Here is a 22,596-nt window from a genome sequence, read left to right as displayed (position 1 = left end):
GATTTGGCACAAGTTTTTACGCCGGATGCTTTTCCTGATGTAACTCCACATTACATGGAGAAATGTGGCAGGGGTGGAGTTTGAATCATGAACCTTCCTCAGTGAAACTAACCACTTTGCCACCACCCCTGGCCTGACACTAAAACTTACTGATCTTGTTAAACTTGATCTGTTCTCCAAAAACCCTTCTCTGTTGTACTCCACAGTGAGGCTGTATAACTGGTGATACAACAGACATAATTTGCACTGTTACACATTAAAGGCCACTAAAACATTCAGTGGCTTTGTGCAGCATAAATAAAGCAGATTTAACGAAGAGCAATGCCGCCTTATTGCCAGTCAAGTCTAAATCACCACATTGATACGATCTGACAGACGTCCAGTTTTAGGCTCTAAGGGTGCCGAATTTTGGCCTGGATTTCCATCCCAATTTTTAAATGAGGAGTTCAGGTCTGACTGTTTAAAACAGTAGGCAAAATTTGTATGACCTGCAATTTTATATCTGCTTACATACAAATACAACCGATTACTGCAGAATACATATGATTCCAATTGCACGGCTGTTTTTGCGCATCTGCAAAAAAAAAAAAAAAACATGACTTCTACAGTCTTCCCATGTTTTTCCAAAAAGCTAAAATGGTCTTTCAACATCTCAAAACTGTTTTCCGTTGAATAGCACAACATGCTTAGAACAGTAGGTCCCGATTAATGCATATTGATTGATTTGGACTGATTTTATTGAGGCATCAATAGGAAAGAATTAATTATATACATTATAAAATCATAACATTCACATATATACAAAATACATAGACGAGAGCAACATAAGACTGACTAAAACAGTAAAAGTAACATTAAGTACAGTACGATCACAAGGATTAAAACTTTATAAAAGTTGCCGCACAGAGTGTCAATGCATCATTAATGGGAAACAAATGTTAATTTTATGTTTCCAATTATTGGCATACCTATCATCATACCTATCATTTAACAAGAGATATTTCAAATTTTTGGCATGTTTGACTAGCAATGGTGATGAAATTACTCTGACTAGAATAATCACAGAAGTGTAAAGTCAAAAAATAAGTATAAAACTAGCTGGTCGAGGAGCAGATCTAAAAATATTCCTCAACATTTCCATGTAACTAATATCCAGAGTAGTTCTTAAGTCATTACATACAGGTGTATTATGACAGTATTTATATATTCCTTGAAATCATTTCAACAATTGTGACTGTATATTTCTAGAGACCTTTAATGACCGCTTAGACATATGTACATAGTGGATACCATAACTCAGGGTTGCCCAAGTTCGGTCCTCGAGATCTACCTTCCTGACACTCTTAGTCTCCCTGTTCTAACAAACCTGAATCCAATGAAAGGCTCATTAACAGCCTGCTAACGAGTCTTTCTTAGATCTCGAGGACCGAACTTGGGCACCCCTGCCATAAGTCAAGCCTGGCCTAACTGCTGTGTTCCAGACATAAGTGACCCTGTCTGAACTGCAGCCTGTCTTGTAAAGTCTGATACCTTGTAGGGTAGTATGCAACATCACGTGTGTGTACCTGGTTATCAACACAACTACATGGCGTAGATGCTGATAAAGTTACTCCAAGGTATTTGACAACATCGCTTTCTACCAAGGCAGCATCATCAATAGACGCTATAGGTCATGGTGAGAGAGTACATTTCCCGAAAATCGGAACGCTCTGTTTTAACTAGGTTAAACCTCAGTCTATGATCCACTATATATCTGTTGGCTACATCATTTAAATTGTGCAAACCACTTGCAGATATACCACACTGTAGCTATGCTTGTCTCCACAAATCAAATCAGATTATTCACACTGTGTGGGTCACAATTTATCCTGATTGCTCACAGTGTTCCACAACACTAATGTTACCACCAATTACACCCATTTTCAGGCCCTGACCAAACTTTTGTGTGTGCCAAAAACTGGTTATTAAAACAATGGAAGACTGCCCTAAGACGACACTAGCATGCATGCTACGTAAAATTCTAACTGGACTTTAAAAGTTTTAAAAGTCTGGATGAAAAGATTTTAAAAGTGTGGATGAAAACCCAATAAATCAAAGATTTTTTTTACAGTTTTACACAGCAAAAAAGTAACTAAGGAACAGCAGCAATAATTGTTTTTAAGGAACAAAATGATCATCTGACTCAAACAGAAGAACTTCGCAAACCTTTCACATCACTTTTCAGGTTACGTAAGTCATTCACAGGCCTTCTGTGTCTTCTCTCACAGTCATAAAGAAGACAAAACACTTGTCTCAAGAAAACACCGACAGAAAAGAAGCCCTGAGGGCAGTCAGACAGGTGTAACCTCCTCCTAAACTCTTTCAGACTGAATGAGTCACAGATTAGCTGTTTAATCTGCGTAGTCAGATTGATCTAGATAACGATTTGTTTCACAGTGTAATCTTCACGTGCCTTAACTAAAGCACTCCCTCTGCTGAATCACCTCTAAATTATTTACACATTATTCACTTTGTGTGTTCTTAGGAATCCGCTAGCTTAGCGCAGCTACTAGCTCTTAGCCGGTTTAGCATGGCGGCTTCTCCTGTCTCTCCCGCACTTATCTGCTCTGGGTGTGAAATGTTTAATTATTCCTTGGCCTCCTTTAGCAGTAATGGTACTTGTAATAAGTGTAGCTTATTCGTAGCTTTGGAGGCCAGGGTGGGCGAATTGGAGATTCGGCTCCGCACCTTGGAAAATCCTACAGCTAGCCAGGCCCCTGTAGTTGGTGGGGACCAAGGTAGCTTAGCCGCCGTTAGCTGTCCCCCAGCAGATCCTGAGCAGCCGGGAAAGCAGGCCGGCTGGGTGACTGTGAGGAGGAAGCGTAGTCCCAAACAGAAGCCCCCTGTACACCACCAACCCGTTCACATCTCTAACCGTTTTTCCCCACTCGGCGACACACCCGCCAAGGAACAAACTCTGGTTATTGGCGACTGTTTTGAGAAATGTGAAGTTAGCGACACCAGCAACCATAGTCAATTGTCTTCCGGGGGCCAGAGCAGGCGACACTGAAGGAAATTTGAAACTGCCGGCTAAGGCTAAGCGTAAATTTGGTAAGATTGTAATTCACGTCGGCAGTAATGACACCCGGTTATGCCAATCGGAGGTCACTAAAATTAACATTGAATCGGTGTGTAACTTTGCAAAAACAATGTCGGACTCTGTAGTTTTCTCTGGGCCCCTCCCCAATCGGACCAGGAGTGACATGTTCTCCTTGAATTGCTGGCTGTCTGAGTGGTGTCCAAAAAATGAGGTGGGCTTCATAGCTAATTGGCAAAGCTTCTGGGGGAAACCTGGTCTTGTTAGGAGAGACGGCATCCATCCCACTTTGGATGGAGCAGCTCTCATTTCTAGAAATCTGGCCAATTTTATTAAACCCTCCAAACCGCGACTATCCGGGGTTGGGACCAGGAAGCAAAGTTGTAGTCTTACACACCTCTCTGCAGCTTCTCTCCCCCTGCCATCCCTCCAATACCTCATCCCCGTAGAGACGGTGCCTGCTCCCAGACCACCAACAACTAGTAAAAATCTATTTAAGCATAAAAATTCAAAAAGAAAAAATAATATAGCACCTTCAACTGCACCACAGACTAAAACAGTTAAATGTGGTTTATTAAACATTAGGTCTCTCTCTTCTAAGTCCCTGTTAGTAAATGATATAATAAGTGATCAACATATTGATTTATTCTGCCTTACAGAAACCTGGTTACAGCAGGATGAATATGTTAGTTTAAATGAGTCAACACCCCCGAGTCACACCAACTGTCAGAATGCTCGTAGCACGGGCCGAGGGGGAGGATTAGCAGCAATCTTCCACTCCAGCTTATTAATTAATCAAAAACCCAGACAGAGCTTTAATTCATTTGAAAGCTTGACTCTTAGTCTTGTCCATCCAAATTGGAAGTCCCAAAAACCAGTTTTATTTGTTGTTATCTATCGTCCACCTGGTCATTACTGTAAGTAAGTAAGTAAGTAAGCTTTATTTATATAGCACTTTTCACAGACCAAGGTCACAAAGTGCTTCACATGATATAAATAGACAATAAAAACAACACATACAAACATAGAACAATAAAATAAATTGACACTAAAATGCCAGTTTAAAAAAATGTGTCTTTAGTTGCTGTCTAAAAACATCCACAGAATCCAGTGAGCGAAGAGAACAGGGAAGCTCAATGAGTTTTAAAACAAGTTCGGGGAACCATCAGCAGGTTCTGATTGGAAGACCTTAAACTCCTGCTGGAAACATAAGGCTGGATCAGGTCCTTAATGTATTCCGGTGCCTGCCCATGTAGAGCTCTAAAGGTCAGCACAAGGATTTTGTAATTTATCCTGTAAAAAAACAGGGAGCCAATGTAAAGACTTGAGGACAGGAGTAATATGCATTCTCCTGTGGGCGCGGGTAAGAAGTTGTGCAGCAGAATTTTGCACTACCTGCAGGCGGGCCAGCTCTTTCTTACTGAGGCATGTAAAGAGACTGTTAAAATAATCAAGTCGTGAAGAAACAAATGCATGCACAATCATCTCTAGCTCATTAAAGCCACCATTTTGCATAATTTGGAAATGTTTCGAATTTGGAAAAAACAGTTCTTAACGAGCTGCCTGGTGTGATGTTTCCAAAGACATCCCTCCATCCAAAATGACTGAGTTTCTCTGTGAATTTTCAGACCTTTTGTCTGACTTAGTGCTTAGCTCAGATAAGATAATTATAGTGGGCGATTTTAACATCCATATAGATGCTGAGAATGGACAGCCTCAACACTGCATTTATCTATTATTAGACTCAATTGGCTTTGCTCAAAATGTAAATGAGTCCACCCACCACTTTAACCATACTTTAGATCTTGTTCTGACTTATGATATGGAAATTGAAGACTTAACAGTATTCCCTGAAAACCCCCTTCTGTCTGATCATTTCTTAATAACATTGACTTTAATGGACTACCCAACAGTGGGGAATAAGTTTCATTACAGCAGAAGTCTTTCTGAAAGCGCTGTAACTAGGTTTAAGGATATGATTCCTTCTTTGTTATGTTCTCCAATGCCATATACCAACACAGTGCAGAGTAGCTACCTAAACTCTGTGAGTGAGATAGATTATCTCGTCAATAGTTTTACATCCTCATTGAGCACAACTTTGGATGCTGTAGCTCCTCTGAAAAAGAGAGCCTTAAATTAGAAGTGCCTGAATCCGTGGTATAACTCACAAACTCGCAGCTTAAAGCAGATAAACCGTAAGTTGGAGAGGAAATGGCGTCTCACTAATTTAGAAGATCTTCACTTAGCCTGGAAAAAGAGTCTGTTGCTCTATAAAAAAGCCCTCTGTAAAGCTAGGACATCTTCTTCATCACTAATTGAAGAAAATAAGAACAACCCCAGGTTTCTTTTCAGCACTGTAGCCAGGCTGAAAAAGACTTAGAGCTCTATTGAGCCGAGTATTCCTTTAACTTTAACTAGTAATGACTTCATGACTTTCTTTGCTAATAAAGAGCAAAGTTGGGCAAAAGATCTCCAGTTAACAAATGTGTTAGAAGAAAAGTACCAGCCAGACTTGGCAACACGTCCAAAATCTAGGGTCTGTCATGGTATGGGCTTGTGTTGGTGCCCTTTGTAAAGGTAGTTTACTGCAGAGAAGCACATTGAGATTCTTTGCAAATAAAATTTTAACTATTAGAGAATAAATTACTCATAACCACCCCAAAGACATATTGTTATCTTTGGCTGCTTTCAGTAATGCTGGTATTTGGTTAGACTCTTTCTCTCCGATTATTCTGTCTGAGTTATTTTCATTAGTTACTTCCTCCAAACCATCAACATGTCTATTAGACCCCATTCCTACCAGGCTGCTCAAGGAAGCCCTACCATGCTTCGATCTTAAATATGATCAATCTATCTTTATTAGTTGGCAATGTACCACAGGCTTTTAAGGTGGCAGTAATTAAACCATTACTTAAAAAGCCATCACTTGACCCAGCTATCTTAGCTAATTATAGGCCAAACTCATCATAGTACAGAAACAGCATTAGTAAAGGTTACAAATGATCTTCTTATGGCCTCAGACAGTGGACTCATCTCTGTGCTTGTCCTGTTAGACCTCAGTGCTGCTTTTGATACTGTTGACCATAAAATTTTATTACAGAAATTACAGCATGCCATAGGTATTAAAGGCACTGCACTGAATCATATTTACCTAACAGATTACAATTTGTTCATATAAACGGGGAGTCTTCTTCACAGACTAAGGTTAATTATGGAGTTCCACAAGGTTCTGTGCTAGGACCAGTTTTATTCACTTTATACATGCTTCCCTTAGGCAGTATTATTAGACAGCATTGCTTAAATTTTCATTGTTACGCAGATAATACCCAGCTTTATCTATCCATGAAGCCAGAAGACACACACCAATTAGTTAAACTGCAGGAATGTCTTTCAGACATAAAGACATGGATGCCCTCTAATTTCCTGCTTTTAAATTCAGAGATAAAACTGAAGTTATTGTACTTGGCCCCACAAATCTTAGAAACATGGTGTCTAACCAGATCCTTACTCTGGATGGCATTACCCTGACCTCCAGTAATACTGTGAGAAATCTTGGAGTCATTTTTGATCAGGATATGTCCTTCAATGCGCATATTAAGCAAATATATAGGACTGCTTTTTTGCATTTGCGCAATATCTCTAAAATTAGAAAGGTCTTGTCTCAGAGTGATGCTGAAAAGCTAATTCATGCATTTATTTCTCTAGGCTAGACTACTGTAATTCATTATTATCAGGTTGTCCTAAAAGTTCCCTGAAAAAGCCTTCAGTTAATTTCAAAATGCTGCAGCTAGAGTACTGACGGGACTAGAAGGAGAGAGCATATTTCACCCATATTGGCCTCTCTTCATTGGCTTCCTGTTAATTCTAGAACAGAATTTAAAATTCTTCTTCTTACTTATAAGGTTTTGAATAATCAGGTCCCAACTTATCTTAGGGACCTCATAGTACCATATCACCCCAAGAGAGCACGTCGCTCTCAGACTGCAGGCTTACTTGTAGTTCCTAGGGTTTTTAAGAGTAGAATGGGAGGCAGAGCCTTCAGCTTTCAGGCTCCTCCACTGTGGAACCAGCTCCCAATTCGGATCAGGGAGACAGACACCCTCTCTACTTTTAAGATTAGGCTTAAAACTTTCCGTTTTGCTAAAGCTTATAGTTAGGGCTGGATCAGGTGACCCAGAACCATCCCTTAGATATGCTGCTATAGACTTAGACTGCTGGGGGGTTCCCATGATGCACTCCCATGCACTGAGTGTTTTCTTTCTCTTTTTGCTCTGTATGCACCACTCTGCATTAATCATTAGTGATTGATCTCTGCTCTCTTCCACAGCATGTCATTTTCCTGATTCTCTCCCCTCAGCCCCAACCAGTCCCAGCAGAAGACTGCCCCTCCCTGAGCCTGGTTCTGCTGGAGGTTTCTTCCTGTTAAAAGGGAGTTTTTCCTTCCCACTGTTGCCAAGTGCTTGCTCACAGGGGGTCGTTTTGACCGTTGGAGTTTTTCTGTAATTATTGTACGGCTTTTGCCTTACAATATAAAGCGCCTTGGGGCAACTGTTTGTTGTGATTTGGCACTATATAAAAAAAAATTGATTTGATTTGATTTCCACCAGCAGCTGGAACTCAGACAAGTTCAACGCAACAGGCAAAAGACGCCTTGACTCTTGCACGCATTTAACCCTCGCACTGCCGCGCAATTCGCCGTGCCAATGTGACCAGTTTTATCCTGCTGGATGCTGCACTTTGTGCCGCTGGACACGGCGTATAAAAAACAAAACAAAAAACAAAGAAAGAAACCATCTCTAATCGCTCATGGAATCACAGAGGAATTTTATACAGCTGCTGCTTGTCTCATGCGCATCATGATCTCAAAGTAATTATTTGTTTTTATATTATATATATATATATATATATATATATATATATATATATATATATATATTATATATATATATATATATATATTGGCACGCCAGATTGCTTGCTCGTGCCGGGATCAAATTCATGTCAGTGTCAAGGTACCCATAGTCAAACACAGGCACTACTACTCTACTACTCAACTTAAAGGTCAACTGAATTAAAAACATCTTCAAAGTACATGTTTTCTGTAATGACTTTTCATGAAATGTCTTTCGCAAGTTCAGGAATTTAAAAAGACTAACCTGAAGGTTATTTCATAATTACCAACACATTGAAGGCAAATCTACAAACCCAAATCTAGACTGTTTTACACACAGCAGCCACTTCGTCTTGGACAGATAGTTGTGTTTAATGCAGACATTTGATTTTGAGGCTAAAACCTCATTTTTATGTTTAATCTTTACTTGGTGAAAGGACTGAACCAAAAAGGTCAAGGTTGGGCGCATTTGTGCATCTACCACACCATGGAACTGCCCTAGATCTTGGATTGCAACCATCCAGGCAAACAACTGGTCATTCCTCACTGGGCATTTTCTAGTTACAGATTTACTCATTACTGAGGCACATGGATCATGCCCCCAGAAACATTCCACATAACCAAAATGTTGTCGGTGATGGTCCCTCACAATGCAAAAGTGATACACATCATCTGAGTCTCCCGAAGTAACCGCTGGTTTGACATAAATTCGTTGCGGCAGAACACAAAGATCCCCCAGTGAGAGATAGAATCTGAAGCTAAAACTCGTCACTCCACGTTTAGGGGATTTTATGGAGAAGGAGAAATTGTTGTTTGATCCCGTCTTCTCCCATCTGACCGACTAGACGTCATCTTCAGTGTGAGCTGGCAGCAAAATAATTACTTTGATGGTCTACTTAAGACAGGTGCAAGCAAGATCACACGGTGAGATGAATGACAACCCAAATGGTGCAATGACACATGAAAGGCAGAAGAAGAAGAAGACGGCAAACACTCAGAGCCAGACAGGTTGAGGAGAAAACAACAACCGGCTGGCAGTCGGGCAAGGAAAAGACAAGTTCTGAGGACAGAGTATGGAGTAGGGGGATGAGTGTGTAAACAGAGCTGCAGGGGGAACTGTGCCGCAGTCCAGCAGAGCATCCGATATCCGAGACCATGGAACAAAAAGACACACAACACCAGCCTTGTTTCACACCGGCCCAAATGTCCTGCTGCTGCTGACAACAGGCAAGACGTTATGAGCAACATATCACGAAATGGAAGTTGTTTCAACTTGTGTACATGAAATTCCCATTAAAACATGATGAAGCACAAAAAGGGGCAGTAGCAGCAGCTTCATTAGAACGATGAGTAAGCACAATGAAACAGAAGTGGGGAAAAAAAAAAAATATATATATATATATATATATATATATATATATATATATATATACACACACACACTCAACAAAAATATAAACGCAACACTTTTGGTTTTGCTCCCATTTTGTATGAGATGAACTCAAAGATCTAAAACTTTTTCCACATACACAATATCACCATTTCCCTCAAATATTGTTCACAAACCAGTCGAAATCTGTGATAGTGAGCACTTCTCCTTTGCTGAGATAATCCATCCCACCTCACAGGTGTGCCTTAGACTGCCCACAATAAAAGGCCACTCTGAAAGGTGCAGTTTTGTTTTATTGGGGGGATACCAGTCAGTATCTGGTGTGACCACCATTTGCCTCATGCAGTGCAACACATCTCCTTCACATCATCCGTGAAGAGAACACCTCTCCAACGTGCGAAACGCCAGCGAATGTGAGCATTTGCCCACTCAAGTCGGTTACGACGACGAACTGGACGAACCATCACAGATTTAGACTGGTTTGTGAACAGTATTTGAGAGAAATGGTGATATTGTGTATGTGGAAAAAGATTTAGGTCTTTGAGTTCATCTCATACAAAATGGGAGCAAAACCAAAAGTGTTGCATTTATATTTGTGTTGAGTGTAGTATGTTTTAATTAAGATGTTTGGAAAATGTTCTGTTGCCATAAATATTTTGCTGCTTTTAAAATGCATGTTGTAAAATGTGTGTTAAACATTTTCATTGCAGTTGTTACTGTCAATAAACGCACTTTTTTTTCCAGAATTGTATTTTCTAGGGGTGTCGTAAAAAATCGATTCACGTCCAAATCCCGATTCTTATTTATTACGATTCTGAATCGATCCAAAATGTCCAAGAATCGATTTTTAAAAAGCATTTTTAAAAACATTTTCTTGCTTACCTCGCTGCGTATACTTCATCTCACACAAAATGGGAGCAAAACCAAAAGTTTTGCGTTTATATTTTTGTTGAGTATATATATATATATATATATATATATATATATATATATATATATATAAAAAAATCCTGATCATGACTGGATTTCATGCTAGTTATATGCACCACTTTGTTGCAAGTGAAAAGTTTTTGCACTAAATTACCATAAATCATCCATCTCTTTATAAGAACAGCATCTTGTGTTTTATCTTCTGCCTCTAGCATTTAAAGCCTTTACATATGGGATTTTCTTCAAAAGCACATTTTGTCTGCAAAGGCTTCAGATCATTTTGTATTTCAGTGCTCATCTGCACATCCACATTTCTAATGGAGGAAAATCATGCAGGAGGCTCAAAAACTACAACTAAATGCTTCAATTAAATTCCGACTTATCCTCTGCTGGGGATGTGAAGCATTCTTCATTTCCTGAAGGCATTCTGTACATGCAATGCTTTTTAAAAATATTTAAGTCAGGCCAAGTCTTTTTTTTTCTCCTTAGGAGTTTCTTACAGCAAGAAGCGTGCTGGAATGTGTTCTAAACTCCAGTAAATTAATAATTAAGTAAGTCATTTACCCATCATTAAAAGTCTGAATGAAGTGGACAGCATCTTACCTTTTTCTGATACCACACCACAGCATCTTTTACTTTGGAAGCCATTTACATTTCTCTTCTCCCCGCCTAGGGCATCTTAAACTGCAAACAACACAGCGAGACAGACAGACAGACAGAGAGAGAGTGAGATCAGTATGACTGCGAAGAGATAGCAGAGGCGGGAGGTCTATAAGGAGGTTACCTGACAGGAAGGTGTGTCTACAAGTGACGAACGTGGGAGGGAGGGTAGACAACTGTGTGCACACACACGCACAATTCTTTTCATTAAATAAGGTTTCATTTTTACCTGAGGCCATCAAATATGGCCATTAGGTATTGCAAAGGCTTTGCTTCCGTCCGCCCGTCTGTCTGTGCTCAGCATAAATCAAATCCTATTACTGCCAGAATCTTCAAATTCACAAGGAACATTCTTGAGACAGACCTTGACAAGTTCAGAGATGGCTAACCTTGACCTATTTCAAGAGGTTAAAATGTCACATTCTCTTTCATTGTGTTCCAGTTTTGTTTTGTTTTTTTTGTTTTTTTTTTTGGAGTGGCGGGGGGTGACAGCCAATCAGAGCAGAGCGGCACCGTGACATCAGTGGCTGGCCTCTCTCTGGCACTGCAAAACTGCTTTGTTTATATAACATGTTTCTCATGTATTATGTAAACCCTAGTGGGGAATAAACACTTCTAAAACTGAATATGCTGTTTTTGGAACCTGATAACACCTCTGAAGTGATTTACAAGACATTTTGCGGATGTCAGCGTGCATGCTAAGTTCTGCTAACTCAAAGCTAACTTCCGCTCGTCAAAAGCTCATGTATATGCACACGCATGCCCTCCTGCAGACACCGTTAAAACATATTGTTTATGATTGATTGATACAGGGGCTTTATTGAACATGTACAAATTGTACATAAGACAATAGGATCTTAATGATCAATGTAAATAACAATAAATGTATAATTGATTTATATACATACACACACACACACACACACATTTTGCACTGGGATACCAAATAAACAACTACAAATTATAAAGAAGGCAATGCTCATATGGCTGAGGGTATTTTAGCATTGCGTTATATTCTCTTCTTGAGCCCTTTTAGACATTTTGACACATGTAGAGCTAAATACAGGAAACCTGTCCCTGAAAACACAGGGTATCTGTGGACAAGTGCGTGATACAACAAATTTGGTGGTCAATACTACTACTATCATCATGCACTTAGAGGCGAACCATAAACAAGGTTTACTAACACTAAGCTGGCAGCTAAATCTGTTCTTTGCCAATTAATGCATTTGTCAGAATATGTAAATATGAGGTCTGTCAATAAAGTAACGGTCCTTTTTATTTTTTCAAAAACTATATGGATTTCATTCATATGTTTTTACGTCAGACCTGCTTGAACCCTCGTGCGCATGTGTGAGTTTTTCCACTCTTGTCGGTGATGTCATTTGCCTGTGAGCACGCCTTGGGAAGGAGTGGTCCCGCCCCCTCGTCGGATTTTCATTGTCTGGAAATGGCGGAATGAAAAGGACTTTTTTTCCATCAGAATTTTTTCAGAAGCTGTTAGAGACAGGCACCTGGAAACCATTCGAAAAATTTATCTTGCTTTCGGTGAAAATTTTACGGGCTTCACAGAGAATAAAGACTGTTACTACAGCTTTAAGGACCTCTTTAAGGACGCTCGGCGCGCCGCGCCTCGAGCTGCGACGACGCGGCACAAGCCACCGGACCATTTCTAAACGGATGGCTCTGTGGATACGAGACAGTCGTGTGCTCTTTCTCTGGTTATCACAAGAGCTGGACATCAGCCATTTTCCGGCAGATTTCACTTTTAACAAGAGATTTTGTCATGGAAAGCCGTGCGAAGGCTTCGCGCGTAAAGACCGATTCGCTTTGGAAGCGAGACAAAGGAACACCTCCATTTCGGCATGTCAGAGGACAAGTTTGGACATGCCTATCTCGGCTTTCAATGATTACCAGTCCAGTAAGTATCAGAGAAATTGTGGAGAGCTGGACATGTCCAAACTTGTCCTCTGACATACCAAAACGGAGGTGTTCTGTTGTCTCGCTTCCAAAGCGAATCGGTCTTTACGCGCGAAGCCCTCATGCGGCTTTCCATGACAAAATCTCTTGTTAAAAGTGAAATCTGCCGGAAAATGGCTGATGTCCAGCTCTTGTGATAACCAGAGAAAGAGCACACGATGGTCTCGTATCCACAGAGCCATCCGTTTAGAAATGGTACGGTGGCTTGTGCCGCATCGTCGCAGCTCGGAGCACGGCGCGCCGAGCGTCCTTAAAGCTGTAGTAACAGTCCTTATTCTCTGTGAAGCCCGTAAAATTTTCACCGAAAGCCAGATAAATTTTTCGAATGGTTTCCAGGTGCCAGTCTCTAACAGCTTCTGAAAAAATTCTGATGGAAAAAAAGTCCTTTTCATTCTGCCATTTCCAGACAATGAAAATCCGACGAGGGGGCGGGACCACTCCTTCCCAAGGCGTGTTCACAGGCAAATGACGTAACCGACAGGCGTGGAAAAACTCACGCATGCGCACGAGGGTTCAAGCATGTCTGACGTGAAAACATATGAATGAAATCCATATAGTTTTTGAAAAAAATAAAAAGGACCTATACTTTATTGACAGACCTTGTATTTATGTTTCCCAAAGGCCAGCGAGACATATTCAGGTCTTTTATCAAGACAGAAACCTGAAATACAAAAGCTATTCTAGACTCCACGTTTTAAACCCGTTTTAAACCCAGTGTTGCGAGACTGGTTTGTGGGTACAGCTGAAGACCTGTGAATCACACATACCACACATCCACGAGCCAAACGTCTTATAATGTCTGTATTATGGCCGTCTTGGTTCCCTCACAAGCCTCCTACCTGCACAGTCAGTTTTTGAGAACCGTGTATTCCAGGCAGATTCATCATACAGTACAATACCGTTTGTATTTCTTAATGGTTGATCTAAATTGACAGGTGAGATGTGTTATGTTGCTGTGCTTGACACCTGCTTTACAGTAGTGTTCAGAATAATAGTAGTGCTATGTGACTAAAAAGATTAATCCAGGTTTTGAGTATATTTCTTAATGTCACATGGGAAACAAGGTACCAGTAGATTCAGTAGATTCTCACAAATCCAACAAGACCCAGCATTCATGATATGCACACTCTTAAGGCTATGAAATTGGGCTATTAGTAAAAAAAAGTAGAAAAGGGGGTGTTAAACAAGCAAAATCATAGTTCCAAACCAACAAAATTAATGCCTCGCAGATGTGAAGAAATCATGAAAAACTGTGGTTATACAACTAAATACTAGTTTAGTGATTCACAGGATTGTTAAAAAAGCAGATTCAATGTAATAGTTTTGAGTTTGTAGCATCAACAGCAGATGCTATTATTGTGAACACCCCCTTTTCTACTTTTTTTTTACTAATAGCCCAATTTCATAGCCTTAAGAGTGTGCATATCATGAATGCTTGGTCTTGTTGGATTTGTGAGAATCTACCGAATCTACTGGTACCTTGTTTCCCACGTAACAATAAGAAATATACTCAAAACCTGGATTAATCTTTTTAGTCACATAGCACTACTATTATTGTGAACACTACTGTATATGGGTGGGGGTGCATCCTCCGCAATTTGTGCAAGTAGGTCAGAGCCCAATTGCTACTCTAATAGTGGGAGTTAGAGCTAGTTTCTTAATCACATTGTGGCACTTCTACATTAAAAATGACATGATGGATGTCTGATGACAGGACCAACACACACACACACACGCACGCACCATAATGTGGCCAAAAAAAAAACAAAAAAAAACAGTGCCCATCTACACACGTGTTAACAACAACAATATCAAAGCAACATCGTGCACTGTGCTGATGTGTATTTACAGAAATTACTAATGTTCATCACTGAAATCACCTGCTGGAGTTGGTGGTTATAAAGAAAACCTGCACCCTCTTGGCCCTTTCTGGAATCAGTCTGACACCTATGCGCTAAAAGAAGTTATACACAGTTAATGAAATGTGCAGAGTCAATTTCAGTGAATCCTGGTTTGTTCTGAGAAACAGACATTCATATGAAAAAGTCTACAGCAGATGACAGACGATTTCTTAATTCTTAGATGCATAGTGATGCAAGTGAACAATAACCAGTTTTTTCCCTGCAGTGACGGGCCTGACGGGCGAGCAGGCTGACGAGAACCCCCATCAGAGCAGAAATATGTTAATAATAATAATAATAATAAAAAAAACAACTAAATATCCATTAATTTGGATGGCAATAATCAGCGCTTCCACAGCACTTTGATTCTGATATTCTCCCACAGTCTTCTGTGGAGTAACCGTTATTTTTCTATTGATTTGACAACGTGCTAATTGGCCTTCAAAAAGAGTTAGCAGTCAAAGCTTTCAATAGAAGGCAAAAAACAGACTTTAGAATCAGACAACTACTCCACAGAATTTGACTAGTATCAACATAAAAAAAGTTGGACATTATCCCCTGCTTCCAAATATATTTCTGCATGACATGTTTTTTCAAACACTCTCGCAGTTGGGCCATACTAAAATATGAAATGGACGAAATGCAGTGAAATGGGGACTGACAATCACGAAAATGGGGGTAAAATGTATCGAAATGGAGCAGAGTAAACCAGACTGACTACAAATAAGCACTTTTATTAAATTGTTTGGCTTTTGTTTTTTGTGAGATGCGCTCAGTACATGTAGCAGGGGCAGATCAAGACACGACACTTCAGTCAATGGGTCAGTCTGCTCAATTTCACTACGTTTTACCCCCGTTTCGTTATCAGTCCCCAATTTGCTTTTCTGTTTAGGTGTTAATGATGGCCTTCGTTTAGCTTTTCTGTATGTAAATCCAATTTCCTTTAGGCGGTTTCTTACAGTTCGGTCACAGACGTTGACTCCAGTTTCCTCCAGTTTCCTCCCATTCGTTCCTCATTTGTTTTGTTGTGCATTTTCGATTTTTGAGACATATTGCTTTAAGTTTTCTGTCTTGACGCTTTGATGTCTTCCTTGGTCTACCAGTATGTTTGCCTTTAACAACCTTCCCATGTTGTTGGACTGCGGATGACTGGATGAAAGTCATATTCAGTGATGAATCTCGAATCTGCATTGGGCAAGGTGATGATGCTGGAACTTTTGTTTGGTGCCGTTCTAATGAGATTTAGTTATAAAGATGACTGCCTGAAGAGAACATGTAAATTTCCACAGTCATTGATGATATGGGGCTGCATGTCAGGTAAAGGCACTGGGGAGATGGCTGTCATTACATCATCAATAAATGCACAAGTTTACGTTGATACTTTGGACACTTTTCTTATCCCATCAATTGAAAGGATGTTTGGGGATGATGAAATCATTTTTCAAGATGATAATGCATCTTGCCATAGAGCAAAAACTGTGAAAACATTCCTTGCAAAAAGACACATAGGGTCAATGTCATGGCCTGTAAATACTCCGGATCTTAATCCAATTGAAAATCTTTGGTGGAAGTTGAAGAAAATGATCCATGACAAGGCTCCAACCTGCAAAGCTGATCTGGCAACAGCAATCAGAGAAAGTTGGAGCCAGATTGATGAAGAGTACTGTTTGTCACTCATTAAGTCCATGCCTCAGAGACTGCAAGCTGTTATAAAAGCCAGAGGTGGTGCAACAAAATACTAGTGATGTGTTGGAGCGTTCTTTTGTTTTTCATGATTCCATAATTTTTTCCTCAGAATTGAGTGATTCCATATTTTTTTCCCTCTGCTTGGTCTAAAAAAGTAACCGTTACTGACTGCCACTATTTTTTTTCCTGATTTCTTATAGCGTTTCTTAAAGCCAGAAAGTTGCCATTTGAAATGACTTTAGTTTTGTGTCATGTCTGTGATCTGCTTTTTTTCTACAAAATTAAACAACTGAAAAACATCCTCCGAGGCCGGTGATTCCATAATTTTTGCCCGGGGTTGTACACGCAGACATTTTTTTTGCCCCACAAGGCAAGTGACATTTTTAGCAACAGGAAGAAAATCATTTTGTTGCTGCCGTTTACGATTACAATCATCACTCCTCCCTCCTTCTTTCAGTGCAGAAACATGATTCGTGCCAGAGAAAGAACAGCGGCTGGGGGGGGGGGGGGGAGGTCGGAACCTAAAGTTTAAAATGCATGATGATGCTAACAAAACTGACAGACACAGGAAAAGAAAGAACTGATGGATAGATGAGGAGCAAGAAGATAAAGTAATCACTCCCCCTCATCCTTTGATAGCATAAACACAGAGGGTTTTCTTGTGCACATGCAACAAATTGCCCACTCAAGGCTGATATTCCCAAGATGCTTAGCTCCATAATGACACCAGCAAAGATTTGAAATATTCATCTTGTGGAAAAAGCGAATGCCTCAGTCCCACCAGAGGAAAACATTGTGCACAAACTGCACGCACACCGACTTATTTTTAGAAAAGAAAGCATTTATTTTAAACAGCAAACCTGCTTTGTTGACCTCTGCTCTTTCATCCCCCCCCCCCAAAACTCCTCTTCATTCGTACACATTCAAAACGACAGATTCCATCCTCATAAATTAAGTAAAAATGCAGGACCTCTAATGGAGCTTTAAGCGCTATAAGGAGGCCAAGAGAGAAGCAAAGAAAATGTGTCTGGCTCTGCTGTGGGGAAACTATGTCAACAAATGAGGAACAGATTATGGACATTTGACACTCAACCTTAAAAAGCTACAAATCCAATTCAACTGCAGCTGCTGTGGAAGACCAAGACAGATTTCCAGAGAGGAATTTCCCTGGCGATTAGGAATACCAGTCAATAAAACATCCGTGGAACACTTTCTGCAAAACTGATAATTCCTGCTGCCACATTTTGCAACAATTGTAAGTGTAACCACACAGAATACAAACAGGCATTTATCCAGGCAGGGAATCTGAAGGGGACAACACCCCATCATTACCGGATTGTGTCTTCTGCTTTAGCTTTGTTGCGAGGTTTCAAATCCCCCACATCATAACACTGCGATGAGAAACACAGTGAGGTCCTGGATGTTGTCAAGTGGGAAAAAGTCCTTTGCCGTGATGTCACGACTGATTCACACACACCGTGTACCATTGCCTAATGCGGCTTCACACACATGGGATTAGGCGTAAATGACAAGATTGGTATTTATGTTTGGAAACAACCCAAGACAAAAGTGTCTGGGATCTTTTCATGAAGTAACTTTGTTCTTCCCATAATGCACTGTGGCTTTCTAAAAGGGCATTGGGAGAACAGAGTGCAGACAACAACCACACAGACGCTTATTTTCAACACGGGACAATTAATTCAAAAAAAGCTGGAAAAAAAAAATCAAATACACACGTCAAAAGCGTCTGTCACAAACACGCCCCATTACAAAGCCCTCAAAGCATTTGAGAGTGCAGACAGTCACGCAGTCTGCCAGTTTACACGGTCTGTCTGAACTGACCCATTTATAGAAAGACTCGTGGAAGAAAGAGGGCGTTTATTATAGAGAACGCCACTTATAACGGCTCGCATTTATGCCAGACTTGTGGGCACGCATGTGATCTTCACCAGGCTTCATCAGGGGAAAAGAAATAAAGACGGGGACAGTTTGAAGCAGCTGCTCTGTTAAGGGTTTATCAAAGAAAAGTTTTAATTTGTGTTATGTATTTATTAGTCATTTGCAAAAGAAAATGCAATATGTTAAATTATCTCAGCAGTTTGTGTTGAACCTGAACAAGAGTGAACATTTTAGAACAAATCTGTCTTCAGTCTCTCCAACTAAGTGTCCAGAGTATTTAAAGCGGGACAGATTTGTTCTTGAGCGCTACATTCGACAGCGATAAGCATATTTGTGCACTGCGTGGATCCAGCCAGCCAGCATGGTGGTGTCGGCAATGAAGGTTGCATGACTGCATCAAGGTTTGCAGAAAAACCTCACCGAGTGTGATGAGATGCACCAGAACAAAATGCAGCAGACTTTTAATCGAATGAAAACCGTGGAGTTATTGGGCTTGTAAAACCATAGCTCATCCAGGACAAAACCGACCTGCTAAATTTGTCCTGGGAAAAGCAGGAACTGGTTGACAGACTTGGGAGAGCATGAAGCACAGCTGACAGCTCCACAGGCACCACCAGGGTCAACCACCAACCTGCACTTCAGACAGGCAGGTAGTCAGACAGGCAGGTAGGAGGAGTGTGGCACTATATTGCAGACAGGAAAAAAAAAAAACAAAAAACAAAAAAAAACAAATGGAAAACAACTTCTCAAAATAGAGGAGGTTTTTATTGAAAAACATTTGCTGACGTTCTATGCTAGCAACAGTGTGACATTCTGCTGTGATGCTTTTTAAAAATACGAGTCCTCCAGTCCAACTGTGGAAACTTGTGATGTGTAACTCTACACTTTCTCTCCCTCTCGCTGGGTTCTCTATATTTCATGAAGGACGCAGGTTACATCTCTATGCCAGGCTGAGGGGGCACGTGTGTGTGCATGCTTGAATGCCATTAAGGAAACATGATACTGCTCAATCACCAACGAAGAAACGAAGGGGTCAGGAATTTTCTGAATGTGTGTCAGAGACGGAAGAAAGGCAGCTCATGTTTCCATCATGTACATGGGGCAATTCCTTGGTAAGCTCATGTAACATCAAACAACTCTCCTCTTGACCTATAAGGTCTGTGACCATGTGATCAAAATACACTGCGATTGTATGCATTGAATATGCCAGGCTGTACTGGCATAATGAAAACAGTTACTGTATTTTCTGGACTATATGTCAGCCAGAAGTATTAAAAATGTGTCATGAAGAGATTAACAAACAAAACGCTGCAATTGTCTCCAAGTCGATTTATTTTTGAAACAAGGTGCCCACTGCTTCACGCAGCACAAACCAAAATGAATTTGATCAGCACATTATTTATAAGGCAAACTCTGTCTTAGTGAGCAGAAGCTAATGGGGTAATTAATGTTAGTTTATGAGGCAACAAAGAATTCTGGTTCTTGTTGCCATTGAACAGACAAAAATATCAACAAGGAGCTAAATGTGTGCATGTGTACTGCACTAAATGTAAAGAAACTTTTTAACTGATTACACTTTTTCTCTCCCCCTCTAGCTGCCACCACGATAAGGTGGCAGCTAGAGGGGAGACTTGGGGGGGGTGATCGGGAAGCACGGCCTCCCCGATCTGAACCCAAGTGGTGTTCAGTTGTTGGACTTCTGTGCTAGTCACAGTTTGTCCATCACGAACACCATGTTCGAGCACAAGGGTGTCCACTTTTGCACGTGGCACCAGGACACCCTGAGCTGGAGGTCGATGATTGACTTTGTAGTCATATCATCTGACCACGTGTCTCGGACACTCGAGTGAAGAGAGGGGCTGAGCTGTCGACCGATCACCACCTGGTGGTGAGTTGGATCCGCTGGGAGAGGAGGAAGCCGGTCAGACCTGGCAGGCCCAAACGTATCGTGAGGGTCTGCTGGGAACGACTGGTGGAACCCTCTGTCTGCGAGGTCTTCAACTCCCACCTCCGGGAGAGCTTCTCCCAGATCTTGGAGACATGGAGTCCAAATGGACCACGTTCTCCACCTCAATTGTCAATGCGGCCGCTCATAGCTGTGGTCACAATGTCTCTGGTGCCTGTCGCAGCGGCAATCCCCAAACCCGGTGGTGGATGCCGGAAGTAAGGGATGCTGTCAAGCTGAAGAAGGAGTCCTACTTGTCTTTGTTGGTAGGTGGGACCCCGGAGGCAGCTGACAGGTACCGGCAGGCCAAGCGTGCCGCAGCCCGTGCAGTCGCAAAGGCAAAAACTCGGGTCTGGGAGGAGTTCAGGGAGGCTATAGAGGAGGACTATTGGTCGGCCTCGAAGAAATTCTGGCAAACTGTCCGACGCCTCAGGAGGCGGAAGCAGCTCTCCACCAGCACTATCTACGGTGTGGATGGGGAGCTGTTGACCCTGACTGAGGATGTTGTCGGGCGGTGGAAGGAATACTTCGAGGATCTCCTCAATCCCATCGTCACGTCTTCCGAAGAGGAAGCGGAGACTGGGGACTCAGAGGCGGACTCATCCATTACCCAGGCCGAAGTCACCGAGGTGGTTAGAAAACTCCTCGGTGGCAAAGCTCCTGGGGTGGATGAAATCCGTCCTGAGTACCTTAAGTCTCTGGATGTTGTGAGACTGTCTTGGCTGACACGCCTCTGCAACATCGCATGGCGGTCGGGGACGGTGCCTCTGGATTGGCAGACCAGGGTGGTGGTCCCTCTGTTTAAGAAGGGGGACCGGAGGGTGTGTTCCAACTACAGGGGGATCACACTCCTCAGCCTCCTTGGTAAGGTCTATTCCAGAGTACTGGAGAGGAGAATTCGACCGATAGTCAAACCTCGGATTCAGGAGGAGCAGTGTGGTTTTCGTGCTGGCCGCGGCACACTGGACCAGCTCTACACGCTCCATCGGGAGTTCGCCCAACCAGTCCACATGTGCTTTGTGGATCCGGAGAAGGCGTTCGACAGTGTCCCTCAGGGCACCCTGTGGGGGGTGCTCCGGGAGTACGGGGTCCTTTCCTAAGGGCTATCCGGTCCCTGTACGACCGCAGCAGGAGCTTGGTTCGTATTGCTGGTAGTAAGTCAAACCTGTTTCCAGTGCACGTTGGCCTCCGCCAGGGCTGCCCTTTGTCACCGGTTCTGTTCATTATCTTTATGGACAGAATTTCTAGGTGCAGCCAGGGTGTAGAGAGGGTCTGGTTTGGGAACCACAGCATTTCGTCTCTGCTGTTTGCGGACGATGTGGTTCTGTTGGCTCCATCAAATCAGGACCTTCAGCATGCACTGGGGCGGTTTGCAGCCGAGTGTGAAGCGTCCGGGATGAAAATCGATCTACGTTCCGATCCTCACCTATGGTCATGAGATTTGGCTCATGACTGAAAGAACGAGATTGCGAGTACAAGCGGCCGAGATGAGTGTCTGCCGCAGGGTGGCTGGGCGCTCCCTTAGAGATAGGGTGAGGAGCTCGGTCACTCGGGAGGAGCTCGGAGTCGAGCCGCTGCTCCTCCACGTTGAAAGGAGCCAGCTGAGGTGGCTCGGGCATCTTTTCCGGATGCCCCCTGGACGCCTCGCTGGAGACGTGTTCCGGGCACGTCCCATTGGGAGGAGGCCCCGGGGAAGACCCAGGACACGCTGGAGGGACTACATCTCTCGGCTGGCTTGGGAACGCCTTGGGGTTCCCCCGGAAGAGCTGGGGGAGGTGTGTGTGGATCGGGAGGTCTGGGCGGCTTTGCTTGAGCTGCTGCCCCCGTGACCCGACTCCGGATAAGCGGAAGAAAATGCATGGATGGATATACTTTTTCTAACATTATAGTTAGCCTTACCTTAGCCTACCCATCCTCCTCATTGTGGCTCTGGCTATCCCACAAAGTGCAAACAAGTCAGTAGTCAAGTAGTAAAGATTATTCACCATCTTTATTCGAGATCATATGAGGGTTATTCCCTCTTTTTCCCCCAAGAGTGTGGTCTTTCAGTTTGAGAGCATAATTAATTATACTCATTCTCCAAACCCCAACTCCAGATGTAGAGACAGTCTTGCTCAAGAACAGAGAAAGGAGCAGAACCTAATATGCATGTTTTTGATTGTGGGAGGAAAATGGAGTGACCAGAGGAAAGCCACACAGACATAGGAAGAACATGGAAACTCCACACAGAAAGGAATG

The 22,596-nt window shown here is 42.1% G+C and overlaps 1 protein-coding gene across 2 annotated transcripts in view; it reads right to left on the bottom strand.

Annotated features, from left to right (window-relative positions):
- LOC117504409 (putative homeodomain transcription factor 2) overlaps nt 1-22,596 on the bottom strand; it is a 74,636-nt gene that overhangs the window by 34,190 nt on the left and 17,850 nt on the right. For both annotated transcript variants that reach the window (XM_034163876.1, XM_034163877.1), the window contains exon 3: nt 10,891-10,971. In XM_034163876.1, coding sequence (XP_034019767.1) covers nt 10,891-10,935 — 45 coding nt within the window. In that variant the 5' untranslated portion in view covers nt 10,936-10,971. The remainder of the gene's footprint in view (nt 1-10,890; nt 10,972-22,596) is intronic.

This window comes from Thalassophryne amazonica, chromosome 22 (assembly GCF_902500255.1).
Source record: "Thalassophryne amazonica chromosome 22, fThaAma1.1, whole genome shotgun sequence".
Classification (NCBI taxonomy): domain Eukaryota; kingdom Metazoa; phylum Chordata; class Actinopteri; order Batrachoidiformes; family Batrachoididae; genus Thalassophryne; species Thalassophryne amazonica.
The sequence above is the reverse complement of the archived record's forward strand: the minus strand, read 5'-3'. Positions and strand labels throughout refer to the sequence as shown.